At 32.8% G+C, this 20,884-nt stretch overlaps 1 protein-coding gene across 1 annotated transcript; it reads left to right on the top strand.

Annotated features, from left to right (window-relative positions):
- The first annotated feature begins 14,323 nt into the window (after positions 1 to 14,323).
- Positions 14,324 to 18,277, top strand: LOC110694444 (uncharacterized protein At1g66480-like). Its single transcript, XM_021871612.1, has 2 exons — positions 14,324 to 15,279; positions 18,175 to 18,277. The coding sequence occupies exons 1-2, from the start codon at positions 14,605 to 14,607 to the stop codon at positions 18,232 to 18,234; spliced, it is 735 nt and encodes a 244-aa protein (XP_021727304.1). The 5' UTR covers positions 14,324 to 14,604; the 3' UTR covers positions 18,235 to 18,277.
- Positions 18,278 to 20,884: the final 2,607 nt, after the last annotated feature.

Genomic DNA, 20,884 nt, shown 5'->3' on the forward strand with positions numbered 1-20,884 from the left:
TTTTTTGTTGTAAAATAAAGGGAATAGGAGAGTAATTGGGGAGAGAATAGATCAATATTCTTATTACTTAATGATGTGGGAGTATATACACACACACATGTGATATAATTAGGGTTTCCTTGTAGAATAATTAGCCTAGTATATCTAGAATATTCTAGAATAATCATAAGGGTATAATGGACATCCACTAAATACATATATTATACAACGCCCCCCTTGGATGACCATTATCTAATAGTGTGTTTCGTTAAAACCTTACTAGAAAAAACCCGATGGGATAAAAACCTAGTGAAGGAAAAAGAGTACGACACTTTCGTAATATGCCTTCACATGCTGCCTCGTTAAAAACCTTACCAGGAAAACTCAATGTGGGACAAAACCATGGTTAAGGAAAAAAGAGTGCAGTGCGTATTTTCTCCCCCTGATGAATGCATAACATGAGATTTTCCAATGTAATAAATCCAATGCCTTAGTAACTTCACACTTGTAGCTGAATAACATTCCTTGATAGTTGATCCAACCTGGTCAAACTTGAATCTTCACTATAAAGTATCTTCATTTATCCATACTTGTGAGAACAATACTTATGTTGCGTTTACCACTATCTTATATGACATTTTTGTTTCAAGTTGCCTTACCATCAAAATTATGCCTACTTCTGGAGGTCGTAAAGTAGCTATTGATAATCAAATATTGATAATAATTTATGGCAACTCGTGATATCTTGATATCATTATCTAAGCTTATATGAATTAGTAATAATATAACCTAAGTATTATTATATACTTTACTCATGGCTCTTCTGAACCATAAGAAGATTATCCTTATTGCAATATAGCTCATTACTATTCTTTTTTAGACATTTTGTATTTTATACGGGAGTTTTCCAATTAATATAAAAATCTATTAACTCTCACTTGGTTAAACTTCAGGTTTATATTTCAATAACTTAGTCACCAATACTCTCCATGAGTTTGATAACAATATCAACATTGTCATTTTTCAGAATATAGAATTTGAAGGGCTAGATATTTGAATACGTTGTATATAAGTTCTTCGGGAACTTTTCATGCATGATTCATAACATGCTGTTGGATCGTCATCATGTATAAACTTTCATCACAATTATAAGCCCATCGGAGTATACATTTCTTCTTGTAAGCCTTCATCATAATTATAAACTCATCATATCATAAACATTCACATATAACACAATTGTTGTATAGAAATAATGCATGCAATATGAGATGTAGAATTCATGATAAAACATTAAACAAAATATATATGTAATGAGAAATGCATTAAACTACATCCTATACATACAATGAGTAATTCATAAATCTAAAACTCAAACATGCACATAAATAAAAGACTTAAAAATGCAAACATTGTACAGTGTGGATTTCAGAAATCCATTTTCTAATTGGACTACTAGTCCATGATAATTTTGATTTATTATCTTAGTTTCATGTCGACATAAAAAATGGACATATATATTTTTTTGATCCCTTATTCACAAGTCCATTCCTTCCGCATATGCATATTATTTATCAGTTCCATCATTTACTGTTATCATATAATTCCTCAAGATACAATTTTAATTTGCATGTTATTTTGACATTGATATCTGAATACATTTCTCATTGGTACCATCATAACTTTTCTTACATCATAGACCATCTATTGTAATAATTCAGATATCTATACCACTTTTGGGGTATTTCATACACTATGGTATTTATATACTTATCACACTATTAAAAGTGTTAAATGCAATATCTTGCCATATATCATATCTTTATTTTGGAACCGATCATACAACCTACACTTCAGGTGTAGTGATTCAAATATAATTGACAAGATTCATCTCAATGTATGCACATTCTCAATATGACCAATATATATCTCTCTATGCTTTTGAATGGGTCATAACGGTGTACAAATCAAATAATAGATGTGCAACCTATCTTGATACAAAAGTTGGCATGTAACTTTACAAAGTATCATTATAGGGATCAACTAATTATAATTTTGCAATTTTGCCAACTTACTTCAATTCTTCTCCCCCTAAGTAGGTAAAATATCTCAAATATTGGGGCAAATCTTCACCAACTTAAAATATAATGTCATGTTTAACAAATTTCATCTCACATGATAATTATATTCAACAAATTTTCACCTCTTATGGAGAATAATGTAATTTCTATCTCTTCTGGAGATCAATCTTAATAGGGAGTCATGATTTGTGCAGTTGTCTATTTTCTTATTCTATTTCGTATGTGCTGACATAAAATAATAGAGCTTCTGGCCACTTATTAGTTGTTCACATGCAAAAGCGCATAATCTCTTGAAATTTTTTCAAAATAAACTATTAAATCACAATCTAAATATAGCTCAATCTCAACGTTATGTCTTGCCATTCAATTCATTTCATAATATCTAATATGAGAGAGTAACAACACATTATTTCTTTCATATCAAGTGAAAGTTCAAGTTTCCATGACGGGTAATTATCAAACCCAGATGGCCTAATTTAATTATCACATCCAATCACTTCTCTAAATTTGAACTCTGGTCAGTTTTTCAACACTAGTGATCACTTTATTAAACTTACTTTATGCATGGCTATAAATATGATGTGATATTAGAACACTAACATGTGTTTCTTTATACAATTGGCAAGGCAATAGACTAATAATTGATTCAATAATAACTCATACTCTGCTAGAGCATTAATTATAATCTTGATACATGTTAATCTTGTTGGATATTTCATACTTTTCTGAAGTTTTTTATATAATCATGGAACATATGAATTTTACTAATTAAACGTGATTTCTTCTAAAAATGTAATAGGAATTATCACTTCCTCAAATTTGTCATTGCCAGTAGTGACGCATTTCCTTTTCGAAGATACTTAATTATCTTTAGTACCTATTAATCTATCACGCTTCAGGTGTGCTATAGGTTCATCAGCAATTGATGTTGTCCTTCTGGGACATAAATTTTAATTGGAGCATTTACAACTAATATATGATCAATGACATTTATTTATATCCATTTTCAAGATGGTATCATTACAAAATATTCAATTAACATGTGGCCACTTATAAATCGTTGATATTTAAGTTAATGTATGTACCAAACTGATCATCAATATATTTTATTATTTATGTGCAAGGATTACATAAAATAATGGAATAAATACAATCTCCCCCTAATCCTTGCATATGGGACATGAAATGAATCCAACAACCTTTAAATCTCTTCCACCTTTTAAGGCATAAATTCTTTTACCAATGCATGTAAATAAAATTACTCTTATAAACTCGACTCATAACTCTTGCCCAATTATATTAATCTCTTATAAGTATGAGCATAATAAATATATTTTGTAAGTAAGTTGCTCATAATGTCATGATTAATTTCTTGAACTCATAACACTATTTCTTGTTCAACTAGATATTTATGAATTTTTCCATGAATAATATAATCAAAAGAACATCATGCATACATGCTTGGTTTTCTTTCAATCATACAATTTCTCATTCACTTCTGGGAATGAGCTAGTGAATCTAGTTAGCTATCATTCACCAATTTGATCTCACACAAAGTTTGCTATTAAAAATATTCAACCAAAAGAAAGATACATCAACTCCTTAAAAACTTTATATATATTTTAACATGGTGGATAATCTAGTCAACATACTTTAGGAACTATATTAGTCATTTCTGTTTTCGTAATATTCTTGGGGGTCTTTGACCCTTGCTCTCATATATTTAATTAGGTGACTTCAGATTCATTATATATACGAAAATTACATGTTCAAATAATTCCATCATTCCAATAATTTCATCATTCCAATAATTTAATTTTATGTAGACATATACTATCAAATACTATTGATATTGATCACACATCACAAAACAAACATCATGACAATATATTTATAATACTACCTCCGTTTTTTATTATTTGCAACAATTACTAAAATTGGGTGTTTCGTATTATTTGCAACAAGCAATTTTTTTCCTTTTGTAGTAAGTTTTTTAATGGTAAAATTACCATATTACCCTTATTAAAAACTGATTATGTACTAAACTACTATCTAACTATGATTTAATAAACCCTATAATCATATATCCTAACTTAATCATTCTCACCAAAAATCAATATCATCTTTCCCTTTTTTCTTCAAAAAATCAGAAACCCTTCACCTCCTCACCTACCATCTTCAATGTATCCCCCAACCACCTCCATTAATGACGCCTCTCTTCATCTGCCTTGTTTTCCATATTCCAACGCATTTGTGGTTTCTAATTTTGAACACTACTTTCGAACTCTCTGTGTTCTCCCAAAACAGTCCCCTTTTGCTTCTCTCTCTCTCTTCAAGTTAAAACCCTAATCTTTGTAGATCTTGGTGTTCTTCTACTTTCGTCTTCAAAAAACCTAGAAAAAAGAGTTTCCCAAACAAAAAAAACCCAGATCTGGGCGTTGTTGCAACCTACAAGTGCCAACGACGCACTGGGAAGATGCGATTGATTGGGACCCGTTCTGCTACTTACCTGGATATGAAGCGTAGGACAGGTAGGGGTGCGAAGCTTGCTCGATATGACTCTGATGAGGAGCGTTGTGATGCTAAGATATCAGATCTGGGAAAGGTTGGTGAGGGTTCGACCAAAACACCTCTAGAAGTCATTGTTCTGGTCAGCGATGAAGATGAAGCCCCTGTTGCAGCCCTTTCACCTCCTAAATTCGTTGAAGAGGGGGTGGCTGAGGTCAGATCTAGGGCCAAGGAAGGTCTCTCTAGCAAAAAATGTGAGAGATCTTAGTCCCTTCCTGCTGAGAGCGCTGAAAGCAGTGCGCCGTAACTGCTGTCTCCAACTAATCAAGCAGCGTAACTCATTTCTTACCCTAGAATTAATTGATTCGTCGTTTTCATGTTCTCCTAGTCTTTGATATAAATTATCTGCTGGTTTTGATTAATTTCCTGATTTAAGGTTCTGTGGTTGAAATGGTTTGCCTTGATTATAGTGATTGGCTAGTAATTGTTGACTGTTATTGGCTGAACATGTGGAGTGGTTGTACTGATTTGTGTTCTGTTGCCTGATTTGGATTATGGTTGGCCTTATTTGGGTCTGTTTGGTGTGTTGACAGTTATTGGTAGTAAGTGTTGCATATTGTTGGGTAAAAGGTCCTTTGATGACCTGTTTTGTGATTGGTAGCCTAATTATGCTGTGTTTGCTATGTTAAGAATTGTTCAGATTCATAGTAGGTTGTTGATGGAGGGAAAATTTTAGGTTGCCTGAACTGATTTGTGATTAGTAGCCTCAGTTGCATGATGGTTGCCCTAATTATGTTGTGTTTGCTATTTTTAGACTTGTTCACAATTACTGTAGGCTGTTGAAGGGTTGAAAAGTGTGTTGTCTGCACTGATTTCTGATAATTTGCCACACTTGTAAGTTGCTTAACCTAACCAGACTTTGTGTTAAATTATGTGTGCTGTTTTGCCTCCTGTGGTTTGAACTGGTTCTGGATAATTTGCCTCATTTGATTTGTGAATACTTGGAGGCTGAACAAATTAGGCATTCCAAAGGCATTGGGGTTAGTGATATGGTGAATGATGATGAACTTGTGGCCTTCATGTGTGTCCCTGTGTGAGTCCTCTTATGAACTATCTGTCCCTATGTCAACTAAGAGTCCCTGCCTGTGTTGTGTGTGCCTGGAAAATCCATTTGATGAAGGGACTCATATGATACAAAATATTCGTAAGTTGGAATTGCTCCAACAACTTCATATGAGAGTTGTTGTTGAGGGAACCACTTATGCAATTTATGTGATAAAAAAAACCCTGTCTGATGGATTGATGTATCAGTCTGTGTTGCACATTTGATGTTTATTATGTGCCCCTAGTTGTAAATAAACCAACCACAATTGATATCATAAATTCTACCAAAAACTTTTACAATGTCCAAATAAAGGTAGCTAAGATTGCCTTACAATATTATTAGGCATGACTTAAAACAAAATACACCTAACCAATGATTGTCATACAATAATCAACAAAAAAAAACAGAAAACATCACATACTATGTTTCTTGCTGCTTCATTGCTATTCATTGGTTATGTGTGGCAGTCTCACTAAAACCTTCTTCATGTGTCTGACTTGTGTTCAGTCAGTATCAACTTGCATGCCTGCATCTTCTTCATTTCCTTCACTTGTTGATATGAATATAGTATTGAGGTAGTCAACAGCTTGTTGAACCACCTTGCTGTCCACCTGTAATTGCTCTGGCAGCAACCCAATCCTTTCAAGCCTTTTCTTCCCTTTGTGTGGTGGGGTGAAGTTATTTCCTCCTAGGTGATTGAGTATTTCTTCCATGCAACATTGTATTGTTATCCAACAATGTTTGTTCAACACTAGGTTGAACAACTCATAAGCTTCTTTTACCCTGTCTATGAGTTCCACTAAGTTCTTAGGGAATGATTGGTATTGTAGTGATTGTATTACATTGATCAAGCTTAGATCTAGCACATTTAAGTCTGGGGACTGAGGTGGCTGGTATATGAACTAAATATTGAATCCATTTGACTGACAGGCTGACACAAATTCCTCATCCCTTGGAATTTGATGAGGTCTGGCATTATCCCACTGAATCCATATGTCCTTGGGTAGATGGGAAGGCCATTTAGCTTTGATGCCTGGAATGACATTATTCAGTAGCATTGCCCTTATGGCTTCTTTGTTGACATTCTGTGTAGCCTTGATTTCTACAACACCAGCTTCCCTGTTTTTGTATTTTTTCTTTGTTGTGCTTTCATACACAAATGGAAATATTTCGTACTTTCCATGTAATACTGCTCCTTGGTGGTAAAAAATTGGCTTCCCTATGGCTGCCATGAACATGCCCTTCACTTTGAACCTTTTGGACTGTTGGCACATATACGGGTTAGCTTCATTTGGTAGGAGGTAGAACCTCCTAGTTTCTGGGTTCAAGTAGAACTATTTTTCATCAATGTGGAAAACTTGCTGCATGTCCACAAACTTAGGGTCCCCATTGTCTTCAGCAGGCATTAGATGACTTAGCACCCATTTCATTCTTGCTATCTTGTGGTTGTCTGTCAGATGTGGGTGATTTGTGCTTGTATGTGTTTTGAGTCTCCCTTGTTTCTTTAATTTATGGATGGTGACATGTGGGATTTTGAGAGCAGCTCCATAGCTTCTCTCAGTTGTCCTCTTATAAAGAGGGACTGATTGCAGAAACTCATCTGTGTACTCTTTTGGTTTGGGTCCAGTTTTGCCCAGCTTCTTGCTTCTGACATCTATCACATTCCCCATTGCCATTTGGGATTTTATGTCTCTGAATAGCCTCTGAATTGTTGACATGTGGACATTAAATTTGTTTGCTTGTTGTGTTAAAAATCCTCTTGGCAATTCCCCCCTAGCTTCAACAGATAAGCATCAACAAGTTTCCTTTTCTGGGAAACAGTGAGCTGTTTTCTACCTTTGTGTTGCTGCATTCCACCTTCATGCACATTGTTGTTCATGTTATTGTCTGCAGTCCCTTGCATGTTGTTTGCTTCAGTGTGTCCCATTATGTTTTCATCATTTAGCATTTGATCAATGCTGAAAAAAATCATCATCTTCAATAGCTACATGATGCCTATACTGATGATGTTGAGTTCCCAAGATTTCAGACCTGGTAATGAAGTGAGGGGGGCCTTTTTTTTTTTTATTGTTGTGTTGTTGCTGAACTAGAAAATCAGAAGATGATGCTACAATTAACCTAGGACTAATTTAGCTTTTGGATATTAGTGTAGGTGTAACCTTTTGGAAGAAACTTGTACTCTCTGTAATCTTATGGATCTTATGAAGGAATGTTTGTAAACACTTTGGCAGGTTATATAAATACCCCCCTTGAATGAAAAATTCAAAGGGGGAAAAATTGGCTGAAATCTGTTTTTTTTAAAAAGGGAGGGAATTTTTTCGTGGGAGGGGGTTTGTTTGAAAAAGTTTGCTGAAATTTTTGAAAAAGGAGGTGAAAAAGTTATAGAGGAAAAAAATTGGCCCCAAAAATGATTTAGGGTCCACAGGTTTTTTAAAAAAGGGACCACTTTCTCTCTCATACAAAAAAATAGAAATTTTTCCCTCCTTTTTTAATGCTTTAATTAAATACCCCACTTTCCACTTATATTCTCCTAAACAACTACAAAATGTTTTGCCTAGGCCTCCGTGAAAAGTACCGTTGTTGCAAATAACAAAAAACAAAGGTAGTACTATAAACTTAAATAATAATATGACTGATACTAAGTTCAGTTTAATTTATGAAATAAAAAAGGTCTAATGTTGTACAAGACTATGATTGGATATAAATGTGGCAATGCAATCAAAGAAAAGCCACATAATGTGAAAGTAAAACACTATTATGAAGTTAGAAAATAATAATGATCAAATACATAAAACATGTTATAACTATAAATTGAATCTATAAACATAAAAGCAATCATCAATAAGAATTTGACTTCCCGAGTTCCCGTATTTAATAGCCATGCAAATATAAATATCAATATGTAAGATTCAATTCAAATAACATTCAATCACTTAATGCCACAAACACACAAGAAATGTAAGAACTAAAATAGCTAAATCAATTTGCCACACAACATCATAGAGAAGCCAAACATAACACATACTCTTAGCTTGTATGTAGAGCTCTAAATTAAAATAGTACACGAAGCTTGATACCAACTAATCTAATATTAATGAGCCTCAAGATAATAAAAAAAAATTCCAATAAGAAGGTAATTGAATATAGTTGTATATAATAATACTTACCTTAATGACAATGGTACCATTAACAAGAAGCGGTTCCTTTGTTCATCAATATCGATATAATTATAAAGCAAGTAATTGCTCATCATATCAAGAGTAGTGATAATCGTTGAAATAACCCAACAAATTAAACAAGTCATACATATATATATATATATATATATATATATATATATATATATATATCAACGCAAACAAATTAAAACGTATATCATGATTACGAAGTAAGCCTTAAATCTCAAAGATATGTGAAATAAATAATAATTTCAAAAGTTAATGGGCCTAAGTCACAATGCACTATACATAAAAAAAAAAAAAAATTACCAAATCACTTAGATTATATATTCAAGAATAATTTTATTCTAATTGTAAATAATTTGTAGTGGTGCAATTAACAAGGAAAATCAAACAAGTACTTTACTCCATCAAAATAAGTATAATATTCCCATCATAAATTATGAATGAAGTCTTAACCAAAACCATCATTATTAGGGGATAACAGAGTGAAAAGTTTTTGTCTTATAAGCACTATAAATAATACTCTGCAACATACTCCATATATATAACAAGTCAAACAATACTAAACCAATTAGTGTCATGCCAGAGTTGTTTCACTGACATGGGTAATATTAGCAAAACAAAACAACAAACAAAACACTAAACTTTCGTAACATAATTAACATATACAATATATATAATATAGATATGAAAATAATAAGTAGAGGAAAAACTTTCCTGATACGGATCTCATTGTAGCTATTGAGGGTTCTCCACTCTAATATGTTCACTTCTAGATTAGTCACATCTCACATACGTCACGAGCACTACTAGAAAAAGGCCGATTTATGACGGAATCGTTCCGACGGACCTTTAATTCCGTCGGAAAATTCGAATTTTCCAATGAAATTTAATCCGCTAGAAAATTCCGTCGCAAAAGGTACTTTCCGACGGAATATCCCTCAGAAATATTCCGACGGAATTATTTTCTGTCGGAAATTAATACTTTCGACGGAATTTTCCGTCGTAAAATATATTCCGATGAAATATTCCGTCGGAAGTACTAATTTCCGATAGAAATTACTTCCGTCAGAAATAATATAATAAAAAGGGGGGGGGGGGGTTTAGATGTGCTTGTTTTCGAAACAGAAAGAGAAAAGGGGGAAGAGAAAGAATGATGGAAAGTAGGAAAAAGAGAAAGAGAAAGGGGGCAGATCTATATGTATATCTTGTAGGAGGCCTACCAGAAGAAGGTTGAAGAAACAAGCACTCAAAATATTCGGAAGAGTCCGAATGAGTTACTGGGAGACGATGGGTGGTCGCAACAAGAAGGGTCGTGTGAAGGGACTTGGCCAAAGTGCAGAGCTGTACTATGGCAACCGGATGGGTCGAGTTTCCATGTCTTCACAGCAGTACATGCCTTCCGTCGTTTTTTAGATGCAGTATTACATGGAGCATAGGGTGCAGGCTCTTTGCAGTGAAATCCGGAGTGAATTGGAAGTCGATATGGAAGTTTGATTTGAAGCCCAAATGGCAGCAATAAAGAGGAGAAACCAGGAGAAGTGGGATGAGTTTATGTGTTGTTTCCCCAGCGACACATGTTCCACCATTCAACCTCAGAGTCGAGACCCTAGGGACGACACGGGTAGTGGCGGTGCAAGGCAGGGTACCCTGGCTATAGCTTAGCTTATGTTTAGGTAGTATGTAAATGTACTTAATTTGGATTATGTTTTATGCTTGCACACAATGAATGTATATATATATATATATTTCCGTAATTAAATCATGACTTTAATTTTATCTTGAATTAGGTGCAGGAGGTATAGGTTTCGAATGGTGGTAATTCCAAAAAACATCGATTAATTTGTTAAATTAGCAGGTGAAATTCCGACGGAATTTCTGATGGTATTTTCTGTCGGAAGCAGGTTTGTTGCGACGAAAAAATAATCCGTCGGAATATGGCGACGGATTTTCAGATAGAAAATTCTGTCGGAAATAATATATTTTTTGAGGGAAAATAAATCCGTTGGACGTTTGCGACGGAAAAGTGCATCGTAAGTTTCCGACGGAATTTTAATCCCTCGAAAAATACAGTCCTTAAGACGGAATATTGCCGTCGGAAACGTGTTTAATTACAACGGATTATTCCGTCGGAAGAGGTATACACCGACGGAATTCATTTGGTCGGAATATTGCGACGGATTCTCAATTTAAGTCAATCCATGCGCCAACAGATCCTATTCCGTCGAAATTTGCTTTTCCGACAGAAAATCCCTCGGAAAATGTCGAATTCCCTTCAAAATGTTTCGCGACAGACTATTCCGACGAAATTCCGTCGGAAAGATGATTACTGAAAAAATTTCGAATGATTCCGACGGAATTTTTTTCGTCGAAAAACGGCTATTTTCTAGTAGTGGAGGAGACCGCAACCCACTTAATTCCATTAAAGGAATATGGTCCAACACAAATCATGTAATTCCAACTAGATTATGGCAATTTGTTATTTCATCTTCTAAACGCCGCCAGTTGTTCAGCCACTAATCTTGTTGTGGATTTCGAAATTAAACAAAACCATACTTCAAGTAACATATTTGCACGCAAGATGCAAATCACAAATTTGGATTTATATTCCATTCAATTTGTCACTTTGATGATGGATATCATATAAAAACTATTTGCAACTAATTTTGTTGAACAAAATATTTTATTGAATAATTTAGGAGAGATCTATGGTGCTGATAACGTGTTGTAAAATAAAGGAAATAGGAGAGTAATTGGGGAGAGAATAGATCAATATTCTTATTACTCAATGATGTGGGAGTACATACATATATATATATATATATATATATATATATATATATATATATATATATATATATATATATATATATATATATATATATATACACATGTGATACAATTAGGGTTTCCTTGTAGAATAATAAGCCTAGTATATGTAGAATATCCTAGAATAATCATAAGGGTAAAATGGACATCCACATGTAATATATAACACTTTTATCATTTTTAAAAACTATTTCTCATAATATACCGTGTTCTTCATATTTCAATGATATGTTCTTTTATAAATTCATGATGTTCTTTATAATTATATACTATGTTTTTTCCACTTTAATCCGGGTGTACCATGCGCGTGGTACACTAGGGTGTACGAACCACTAAAGAATGACTCAAATTTAAAATAAATCCGACCAGCCGAACCACACCAAACCTGACCTAACCCAACACCTAAATTGACACCTCTAATAATATGCTCCGTGATTGCAATTGATGTTGCTCGATAACATGAAACTTACGTCCAACATAGCACTGTAAAAAATCAAACCGAACTGGTTCAAACCGATCCAAATGAGAACTGAACCGATAAAAAACCGACTGTTTGAAACCGAAAACCGACCCGAACCGCATTTTAGTAAACCTGAAACCAAACCGATCCGAGTAACGTTAAACCGTTTAAGAACCGAACCAAATCTAAACCGAACTGAAAGGAAACCGAACCGAAAATGAACCGAACCGTTTCTAACCCCAAACCGTTTGAACTGGCATAAAAAACGTTTACACCGAACCGTTAACAAATCGTAACCCGTTTGCACCAAACCATTTATAAATCGAACTGATTATAAACCGAACCGTTTATAAAGAAAACCGTTTATGAACCTAATCGCTTATAAATCGAACCGTTTACAAACCACTGACTATAAAGAAAAGATTAAAACCAAGTTAAAAGGTATTTTAAATAAAATCTAATTATGCACATATGTGTTCTATTTTTTCTTTTATTTGAAACATAATTATTATGCGCACATGTTTATTAATTAATTAGATCATGCATTCAATTAGCCAAAGTGAAAGCAAGCATTAAACACACCTCAATGAGCACATCCAAATTGACTAGTAGATTAGTACATAAATACAAATTACTTAATTAGATATGACTACATGAGTGATTGACTAATATGACTATATGAGCAATTGTCAATTTAGCATAGTTGCATAACAGATTAACAATGTACTAGACTATCCTACTCGGTAATATACTAATAGCATTTCAGTATTTGATCTATTAGACTCAGGTTAAAAGTTACTCTTTCTTATTAACTTGTTAGTCTAATTAAGTAATTAGTAATTACTAATTCACGACTTAAGCCTTAGGGGTAAACCAGTAAAGGATATACAAAAATATAATAATCTTATGATTCTCATCCCTTTATACTAATAAATATTTAACTATGAGAATATGAGATGGTTAGATGTTATGTATATGTATAATCGATTGAAAGAATCAATATTACCTTCTTATTCATTAATGTTTTCTTTCATTAAACAAATTAAACTACTTTGTAATATCTTCATATATAAATTTATGCAAATATATAATGATAAACGAGTCTTAATTATCAATCTTGTTGACTAATTAAGTATCGAATACCAAATTGCAAATTTCGATGTCACAACAACTCATCAAATCATAATTATGACACTATTTATTAAATGATACCAATAATAAGCAGATAATAATCTAATAGTAAAACAATAATACATTAATGCACTAAACTTTTATAATCTACTTTGTAATAAACTAGTAAGATCAGTATGGCTAAACTTGAAACATAACATGATATGTATTTATAAAATTTATGAGAATTTGCATATAATATGATGTCTCAATATGAAGTGATGAAGTCTCGGCTTGATATAAAACTTGTTAACCAACAAAAAGTTAGAAAGTAGTATCAAATTTCAAACCAAATCGTTTAATTGCCCGAATCCAAACAACTCGATAAAAAACCGATTTTTTAAAATAAAAAACAGACCCAAACCGTAATTTAGTAAACCTGAAATAAAACCGATCCGAATAATGTTAAATGGTAGAAGAAACGAACCCGTTAACGAACCGAATAAGTAATAAACCGAACTAAAATAAAGCTTAACCAAAAAAGAACCGAACTGTCTTTAACCCAAAACCGTTTGAACCAGGATAAAACCGTTTACACCGAACCATTAACAACCGCAACCCGTCTGCACCGAACCGTTTACTACCCGAACCGAATTTAAACCGGGATAAAAACCGTTTACACTGAACCATTAACAAACCGCAACCCTTCTGCACCGAACTGTTTACTACCTGGACCGTTTACAACCCGAACCGAATTTAAACCGTTAAAGAATAAACCAAAACCGAATCGAACCGATAATTATTTAAATCGAACTGAAACTGACCCGTAAGACATTTGAACCGATTTCAAACTGAACCGAAACCGAACTGTCAAACCGTTTTGACAGTACTAGTCCGACATATATATGTCTTTACAAGAAGCCCCAAGCCCAAAAACAGTGTTTGAAAAGTTTAATTTACACCATTTGCACGAGAAACTATTCAACCAAAAAAGTTTCAAAAATTGTCAAACTATATATATTTTCGTTCACACGGTTGTAAAATAGTACTACAGCAAAACTTTAATGTAGATAGAATCAAACATTAGTTTAATTAATTCGTCCAACTTTTTTCCTAACATTGGCAAGATTTTCAAACTTTTTTTAGTATCCATAATTTGACCTTATGACTCTTTCTACCGTGCTCCTTAAACACGGGTCTTTTTCCAACACCCACCCTTATAATCACATATTAGTTACAATTGCTATTCTCAAAAACTTCAAATCCAACACCCACTTCTCTAACTTAGCTTACTTTTCCCACCTTTTTTCAAAAAAATTAATATTGTTGCTAAAATTTTGTTGATTTTTCGATATGGGAAATTCTTTAGGAGGTAAGAAAACCGCGAAAATTATGAAAATAAATGGTGAAACAATGAAGTTTAAGACACCGATTCAAGCTAAGGAGGTGGTTAAGGATTATCCCGGTCATGTGGTGTTGGATTCGGATGCGGTTAAACATTATGGTATACGGGCGAAGCCGCTTGATCCGTTTCATAATCTCGAGCCTAAGAAGCTTTACTTCTTAGTAGAGTTACCTAAGTTTCCACATGATCACCAGCATCGGGTTCCTAGGAGAGTCCGGTCTGGGATCAATATGTCCGCTAAAGACCGACTTGAAAGCTTGATGCTTTCGAGGCGGTCTGTATCGGACCTCTCCATCATGGGACCCGCTACTAGAGTCATGGTTGACAGCGGGTCCCATGATGGGGTACAAGAGGGTGGTGAGGGAGGTGTGAACTCGGGTTTGAGGGTGAGGATGAAGCTTCCCAAGGCGGACGTGGAGAGGTTGATGAGCGAAAACGCGGACCAAGACGCGGTAGCTGAGAAGATTATGGCCTTGTGTTTGGGGAAAACGGGTCAAAATGAGACAAAGAGTAGTAGCGTAAATAACGTTGGAAATGGTGTGGCTGGTAATTGGAAGGGCAAAGACGTTGTTGATGGTAACTTGGATCAACCGATGGCTCGAAGTAGTCGAGGAGGTTACAAGGTAAATGATACTCCCTTCGTCCTATATTATTTTTTATATTATAAATTTTTTTACGGAAATTAAAAAAAGTGAGGCATTATAATTACTTATAAATTTGTTCATAAATGATGTTCCCGTGAATAAGAGTTCCCCATTCATATATGTTACTGTAAATAATAATTATTTCCTGTGTTGTGAGTAAAATAACGAGAAAACAAGGACAAATTTGTAATTAAAATTTTTGATAAGTATTTTAGGAAATAATGATGACTTTTTAGATTAGAAGTCAAAAGATCATTACTGCTAAATATAGTCATACGATAAAACATGATACGGAGTACTAATTAAACTATACGAAATATAATTTAATATAAATGATAGACGATTTATACTAAATTAATGGGTTATTTAGCAATTAAATGAGCTAAAGTGTTACCCCCTCTTGCGGAATTGGATATTATTTAATACAACTCCCCCTCCCTCATTTTCCTTCCAAAAAAAAAATAAAAAATCAATAGGTTATCTATATAACGAATCTGTCTCTTTCTAAAAAATATATATATAATTTCATTGTCTTATACGGAGTAGTCTATTCATTCATTTCCTTAAAATTGTCCCATTTTTTGGGTCATGTCTTAAAGATTGTTCTACTTCCATTTTAGTTTACATGATCCCTTAAATTACTCCCTAATCTTTCTAATACACCACATACTGCACAATAATTGTCCATCCCGAGTACTCCGCATTATATCTTTTGTATTCTACAGAAAATATATCACTTTTATGTTCGTCAATTTATAATTTAACGGTTTCTAACGCTAATAAGTAACAACCCATTTTTTATGTGACTGATCAGACCGTGTGACCGGCTCATACACACCAAAACATTGATTGCTTGGGTAACCCCTAACCGATTAATCTTGATCGACCAAGTAACCTCTTACCAAGTAATTCCGACCACACGGAGTAACCAGTCACTTAAAACTTTGTGAAAAAGTTAATATTATTTAAAATAAAATAAAAATAAAATAAAATAAAATGATGGAAGTAGAGAATAGGCAGAAAAGATGGGAGTATAATTTACCGAAGATGAGGAATTTCGTACATATCAGGTGTCACCCGCATGTCACACTTACCCTACACATACGTAAGTGTGTAAGTGCATCACAATATTCCTTAGCAAAAAATAAACAAAATTCCAAGTGGAGAAAAACAAAATCTACAATTAACAACGGTTTTGCACCCAAACTTTACCTAAGATTACACCATTCTATCTAATGTACGAACATATTATAAATAAATTCATTTTATATTTGTTATGATTTTCCAATTCTCCTTAAAACCATTGACTTTTTCATTTTTTTTTTCTTATCACTTATATATTTTTGATACATAATTTATTAGTTTTTCAACAACAATTCTTACTCAAAAAAAGGTTTAATATACGAGATTGTTAATTAGATTTAGTTTCAAGGAATATAATAAAGTCTAATAAAATAAATTTAGGTGAGCTTAATGACTCAAAAACGCTAACTACGAAACTATTTTTCATTAATTAATAGGATTTTTTTTAATATCTTATAAAAGCTATCTGTAAACAAAATGTTAGATCATAATATATATATATATATATATATATATATATATATATATATATATATATATATATATATTAGTAACGTTAATGTATGCCTATGAGCCTATCATATCTTGTACAATAACAGTTGAACTAACTCAAATAGATTATTATGAGACATGAGTATCATTATATATGTATGTGTTGATACAATATTTTGACACTTACTTAACAATGAACTTGTTATATGTAAGTTGACCAATAGATATATATAATAAATCAAATTTTGGTATCTCTCTCCATCATTCAAATGCTTTTATATTCAGATTTTAAAATAAATCAGGATGCTAATACAATATTGTTGCTGCTGTTTAATGATATGATATTTTTTATAAAAAAAAATTCTACGGTATACATTATATTATTTGTCGCTTATATTCAAACAAGCACATAGGGCGAATTAAGTACAAGATATACGGATTACATATGATATAATTAAGCATGCTTGAAACCAAATATTGAAATATATATGAATCAAACTTACACTTAAGTACGTAGAGATTAGAGTGACCTTTCATAATGTCATAGGGGTGAATTTACACTGTTTTTATATACAAATTATATTTATAATTTTTGCCATAAATTATTTTAAAAGTTCTGCCTAAAACTTGGAGATGTCATTATTATAATAATGAAAAGTTTATTCAAAAAAAAAAAAAAAATTATAATAATGAAAAGTAAATTAATAAATAGTTGAACATTGCTAACTGAACAATATAAAAGTACAACTTGAGTAATTGGTTCCAATGTTGTATGTATTATACGCAAACTTCCGGAAAAACATGAGACGGTCCAAAGATAATAGTGCTAAATTCTAATTGTTGCAAACAACTCCAAATTTGAAAATTCAACATAGAATTTGTTTGTCGACCAACAACTTGCTTATATTGTTTAAACTAGGTAGTACCGTAGTACTAATTTCAGGGCATTTGACAAATTCTGAATTATTAAAAGAATTAATCATATTAGGGGCCCACATAAATAAATGACTATTTTAAGGATGATTTTGTTAGATTTATACACAATAAGCAAAAGTTGAGCTACAAATCAACGAGATTAAACAAAAGCTAGTGTGCGAAATATATATACTTTCTTTGTTTCATTGTAGTTGACATATTTTGTATTTGGGTATTATGTATACAAGTTATTTTAATCTTTATTTGTAATTGACACTTTCTATAAGGTCTTATTAGATTTGAATTCAATATATATTCAAACAAGATAGTAACACTTTGTTATTATCACTCGCTAACGACTAATATTTCACTATTTTGTGACAGAAACGAGTAGGCTTCATGCCTATCCGTGAAGGCGAGATCAGACTATCCGTTGCATCATGATAAATTCTACGGAATAAATGAAGCAATTCAAGGAAAAAAAAAATAGCTAAGGTTAAAATTTCACCATGATGTAGCTCAGAATTAGGTGTATTTTCTATGCCATTTTTTTCAACATCTTCCTAATTTCATCTAAAAAGTAAAAGCTAAGAATATGAAGAAAAAAAAAATTAGTTTATTACCTCGTATCCAGCATATAAAAATGATGTTTATGCACACCCACTTGTATATTGTACGAACAGAATTTCTTTTTGCTGAGATATTCTACAAATATTGGTTTTAGATATGAAAATTGGATGTCCCTAGAAAAGCCTCTTGATAAAGTTCGTAATGTAATATTGTACTTCGTATTGGTTTACACTATATATTGCAATCATTCTTGTGACTCAAGGAAGTGGTACATTGTACATATGCCCAAAAGGACACATCACTTGCATCTATTTAACAGTTAGCACAATCAATTTCTAACCTAAATTTGAGACTACCGATCCAATAGGATCTAAATCGAGTAGAACCTGCCAATTGGGAATCCATAATCAAATTAAAACCAACCCAATTTTATTCAATGAATCATACTTGATATTGAAAGAAACTATAAATTACAACTCGAACCGAAACCAAACCGAAATAATTACATTCTTACCAATTAATGGATCAAACCGTTTTAACCCAAGAAAATGCCATGTAACACACACCGTTTCAACTCGTGGCACACTATACCCAAACCGTTCACAATTTGTGACTTGTTTAACTCTGAACTGTGTTAACTCATTACTCAATCGTTTAACCAGAATCGTTTCAACCCATGTGTCGTTTCATCTTGTGACAACTTTTAGATGTCTACACTTACCTAAGTCCAAGCCGCGTCACACTCAACTCCTAGTCCACAGCATTAGCTCACTTGTCACTGGGTCCAATTCTAGTCCATGTCAAATTTTTAGTCTAGTCTAGCTACAGTGTTTTCAAAATCTAAGAACAGTCCATGTTATAAGTTCAAAGATCAATAGGGCCCAATAACGCATATTGCAAGATATGATCATGGACAAAGTATTTCAACATACCTCTTGGCCGTGATCCAATTGATTTGGAACCCATCCCTTATATAGGATTATCAAACATTATTAGCATCTTCGAGTCTTATTAGGTCAAGTTAATTAGAGAGTCCCTCCCTAGCTAGCTAGCCTTTCATTTTACATTATACTATCGAGTCTAGATTTAGGATTTGTAATTCAATAAAATCGAAGTTATATTCCAAATCAGTAAAATAAGTAGTTTTTAGTTATTTCCTTATACTATTTGTGCATCAATTCGGTGATGACAATGTAATCACCGTTTGACCTCAAATTAATTCTTTAAACTTGACTAAAAACAAACAGTGACCTTGACAAAAATGCTTAGATAGAACAAGAGACACCTTTCTTGACACCCTCATTAATTAATGCCTTCTGACCCTTCAGCAAAATCATTTCCACTTGCTAGCCATTTTGGGCTTCTCTAATCTATTAATCTATATTTCTTCAGCCACATCTATTTATATAAACTTAGGATGGAATAGTATACATGAAAGACATGTGCAAGAAAGATGGTTAATATAATTGTAAATTTCTAATCAAGGCTAAGTTTAAACAAAATTCAATTTCAAGTAAAAGTCAAAAAATTAAAATCAAATGCGAAGTCAAATCAAGATAAAAAATAAAGTTCAAACAAAGATAATAAGAAAATTATTTCAAGTCAATAGCAAATTTGCACACCCTTGGGGGGGGGGGGGGGCTTAATTTGGCTCTTGAGACTTTGTCCTTCTATTGAAAATCTTGAGCCTAATCACATTACGATTCTTATAAAATCTCTAAGAGGCATGCCCAATCAATTTCAATCAAATTCAAGGAATACAAATGGTCGATTCTAAAAAGATATGTAGGTAGCCTCATCTCGACTCCATTAATCAAATTAAATTGTGTTATGAGGTCTTCTATTTATTCTAGGCAAATCTCAGAGAGGATCTTCGAATTTGCTTTAAGAATTGAGGGGTTTAATTATCAAATCTTCTCAAAGAAAATAGACACAATCTCCCATAGAACAAGTTACAAGCAATATAACAATCGAACAATAATAACGATATTAATTTTAAATTAAAAAACAAAGTGCAAAGTAAGAGAGGCAAATCTGAGTATCGACTAATAATGATGAATAATATCAGATATTTTATTATTATCTAGGGAGTTGTAAATTGTATTAGACCATGTTTTAATGAATTCTATTATAAAGAGTACGCATATTTATATAATTTTATTGACTTGTAAATCTAATATAAGTAATGTTGAAGAATCTCTATTGTTTTGGTAATGTTGGTTAATTGGCATCTTCATTAATTAGGAAACGTTGACTTAGTTGATTGATGTCTCCTTGATTCGCTCCTTAATTAAATCAAGGGATGTGATTGTGCATGCCGCCCAAATATTCACTGCATGTCATCAAAGGGTCCAAACTTAGAAAGGCAGTTGTTGAACTCAAAAAGGCTAAGAAGGATGGTTGACGAACTCAGAAAGGCTTAGAAAGACGGTTGACGAATTATAAAAAAAGCATCAGAAGAACGATTGACAAACTCGGAAAGGCTCAAATTGGCAATTGAGTCCGTACAATCAATACTCAGTTT

This window comes from Chenopodium quinoa, unplaced genomic scaffold (genome assembly GCF_001683475.1).
Source record: "Chenopodium quinoa cultivar QQ74 unplaced genomic scaffold, ASM168347v1, whole genome shotgun sequence".
Taxonomy (NCBI): Eukaryota; Viridiplantae; Streptophyta; class Magnoliopsida; order Caryophyllales; family Amaranthaceae; genus Chenopodium; species Chenopodium quinoa.

What these genes read in the sequence shown, in the direction of transcription:
- LOC110694444 (XM_021871612.1), top strand. Translation starts at nt 14,605, where the DNA reads ATGGGAAATTCTTTAGGAGGTAAGAAAACCGCGAAAATTATGAAAATA. An exon ending in GTAGTCGAGGAGGTTACAAG is followed by an intron (nt 15,280 to 18,174) that starts GTAAATGATACT and finishes ATTTTGTGACAG; the next exon opens with AAACGAGTAGGCTTCATGCC.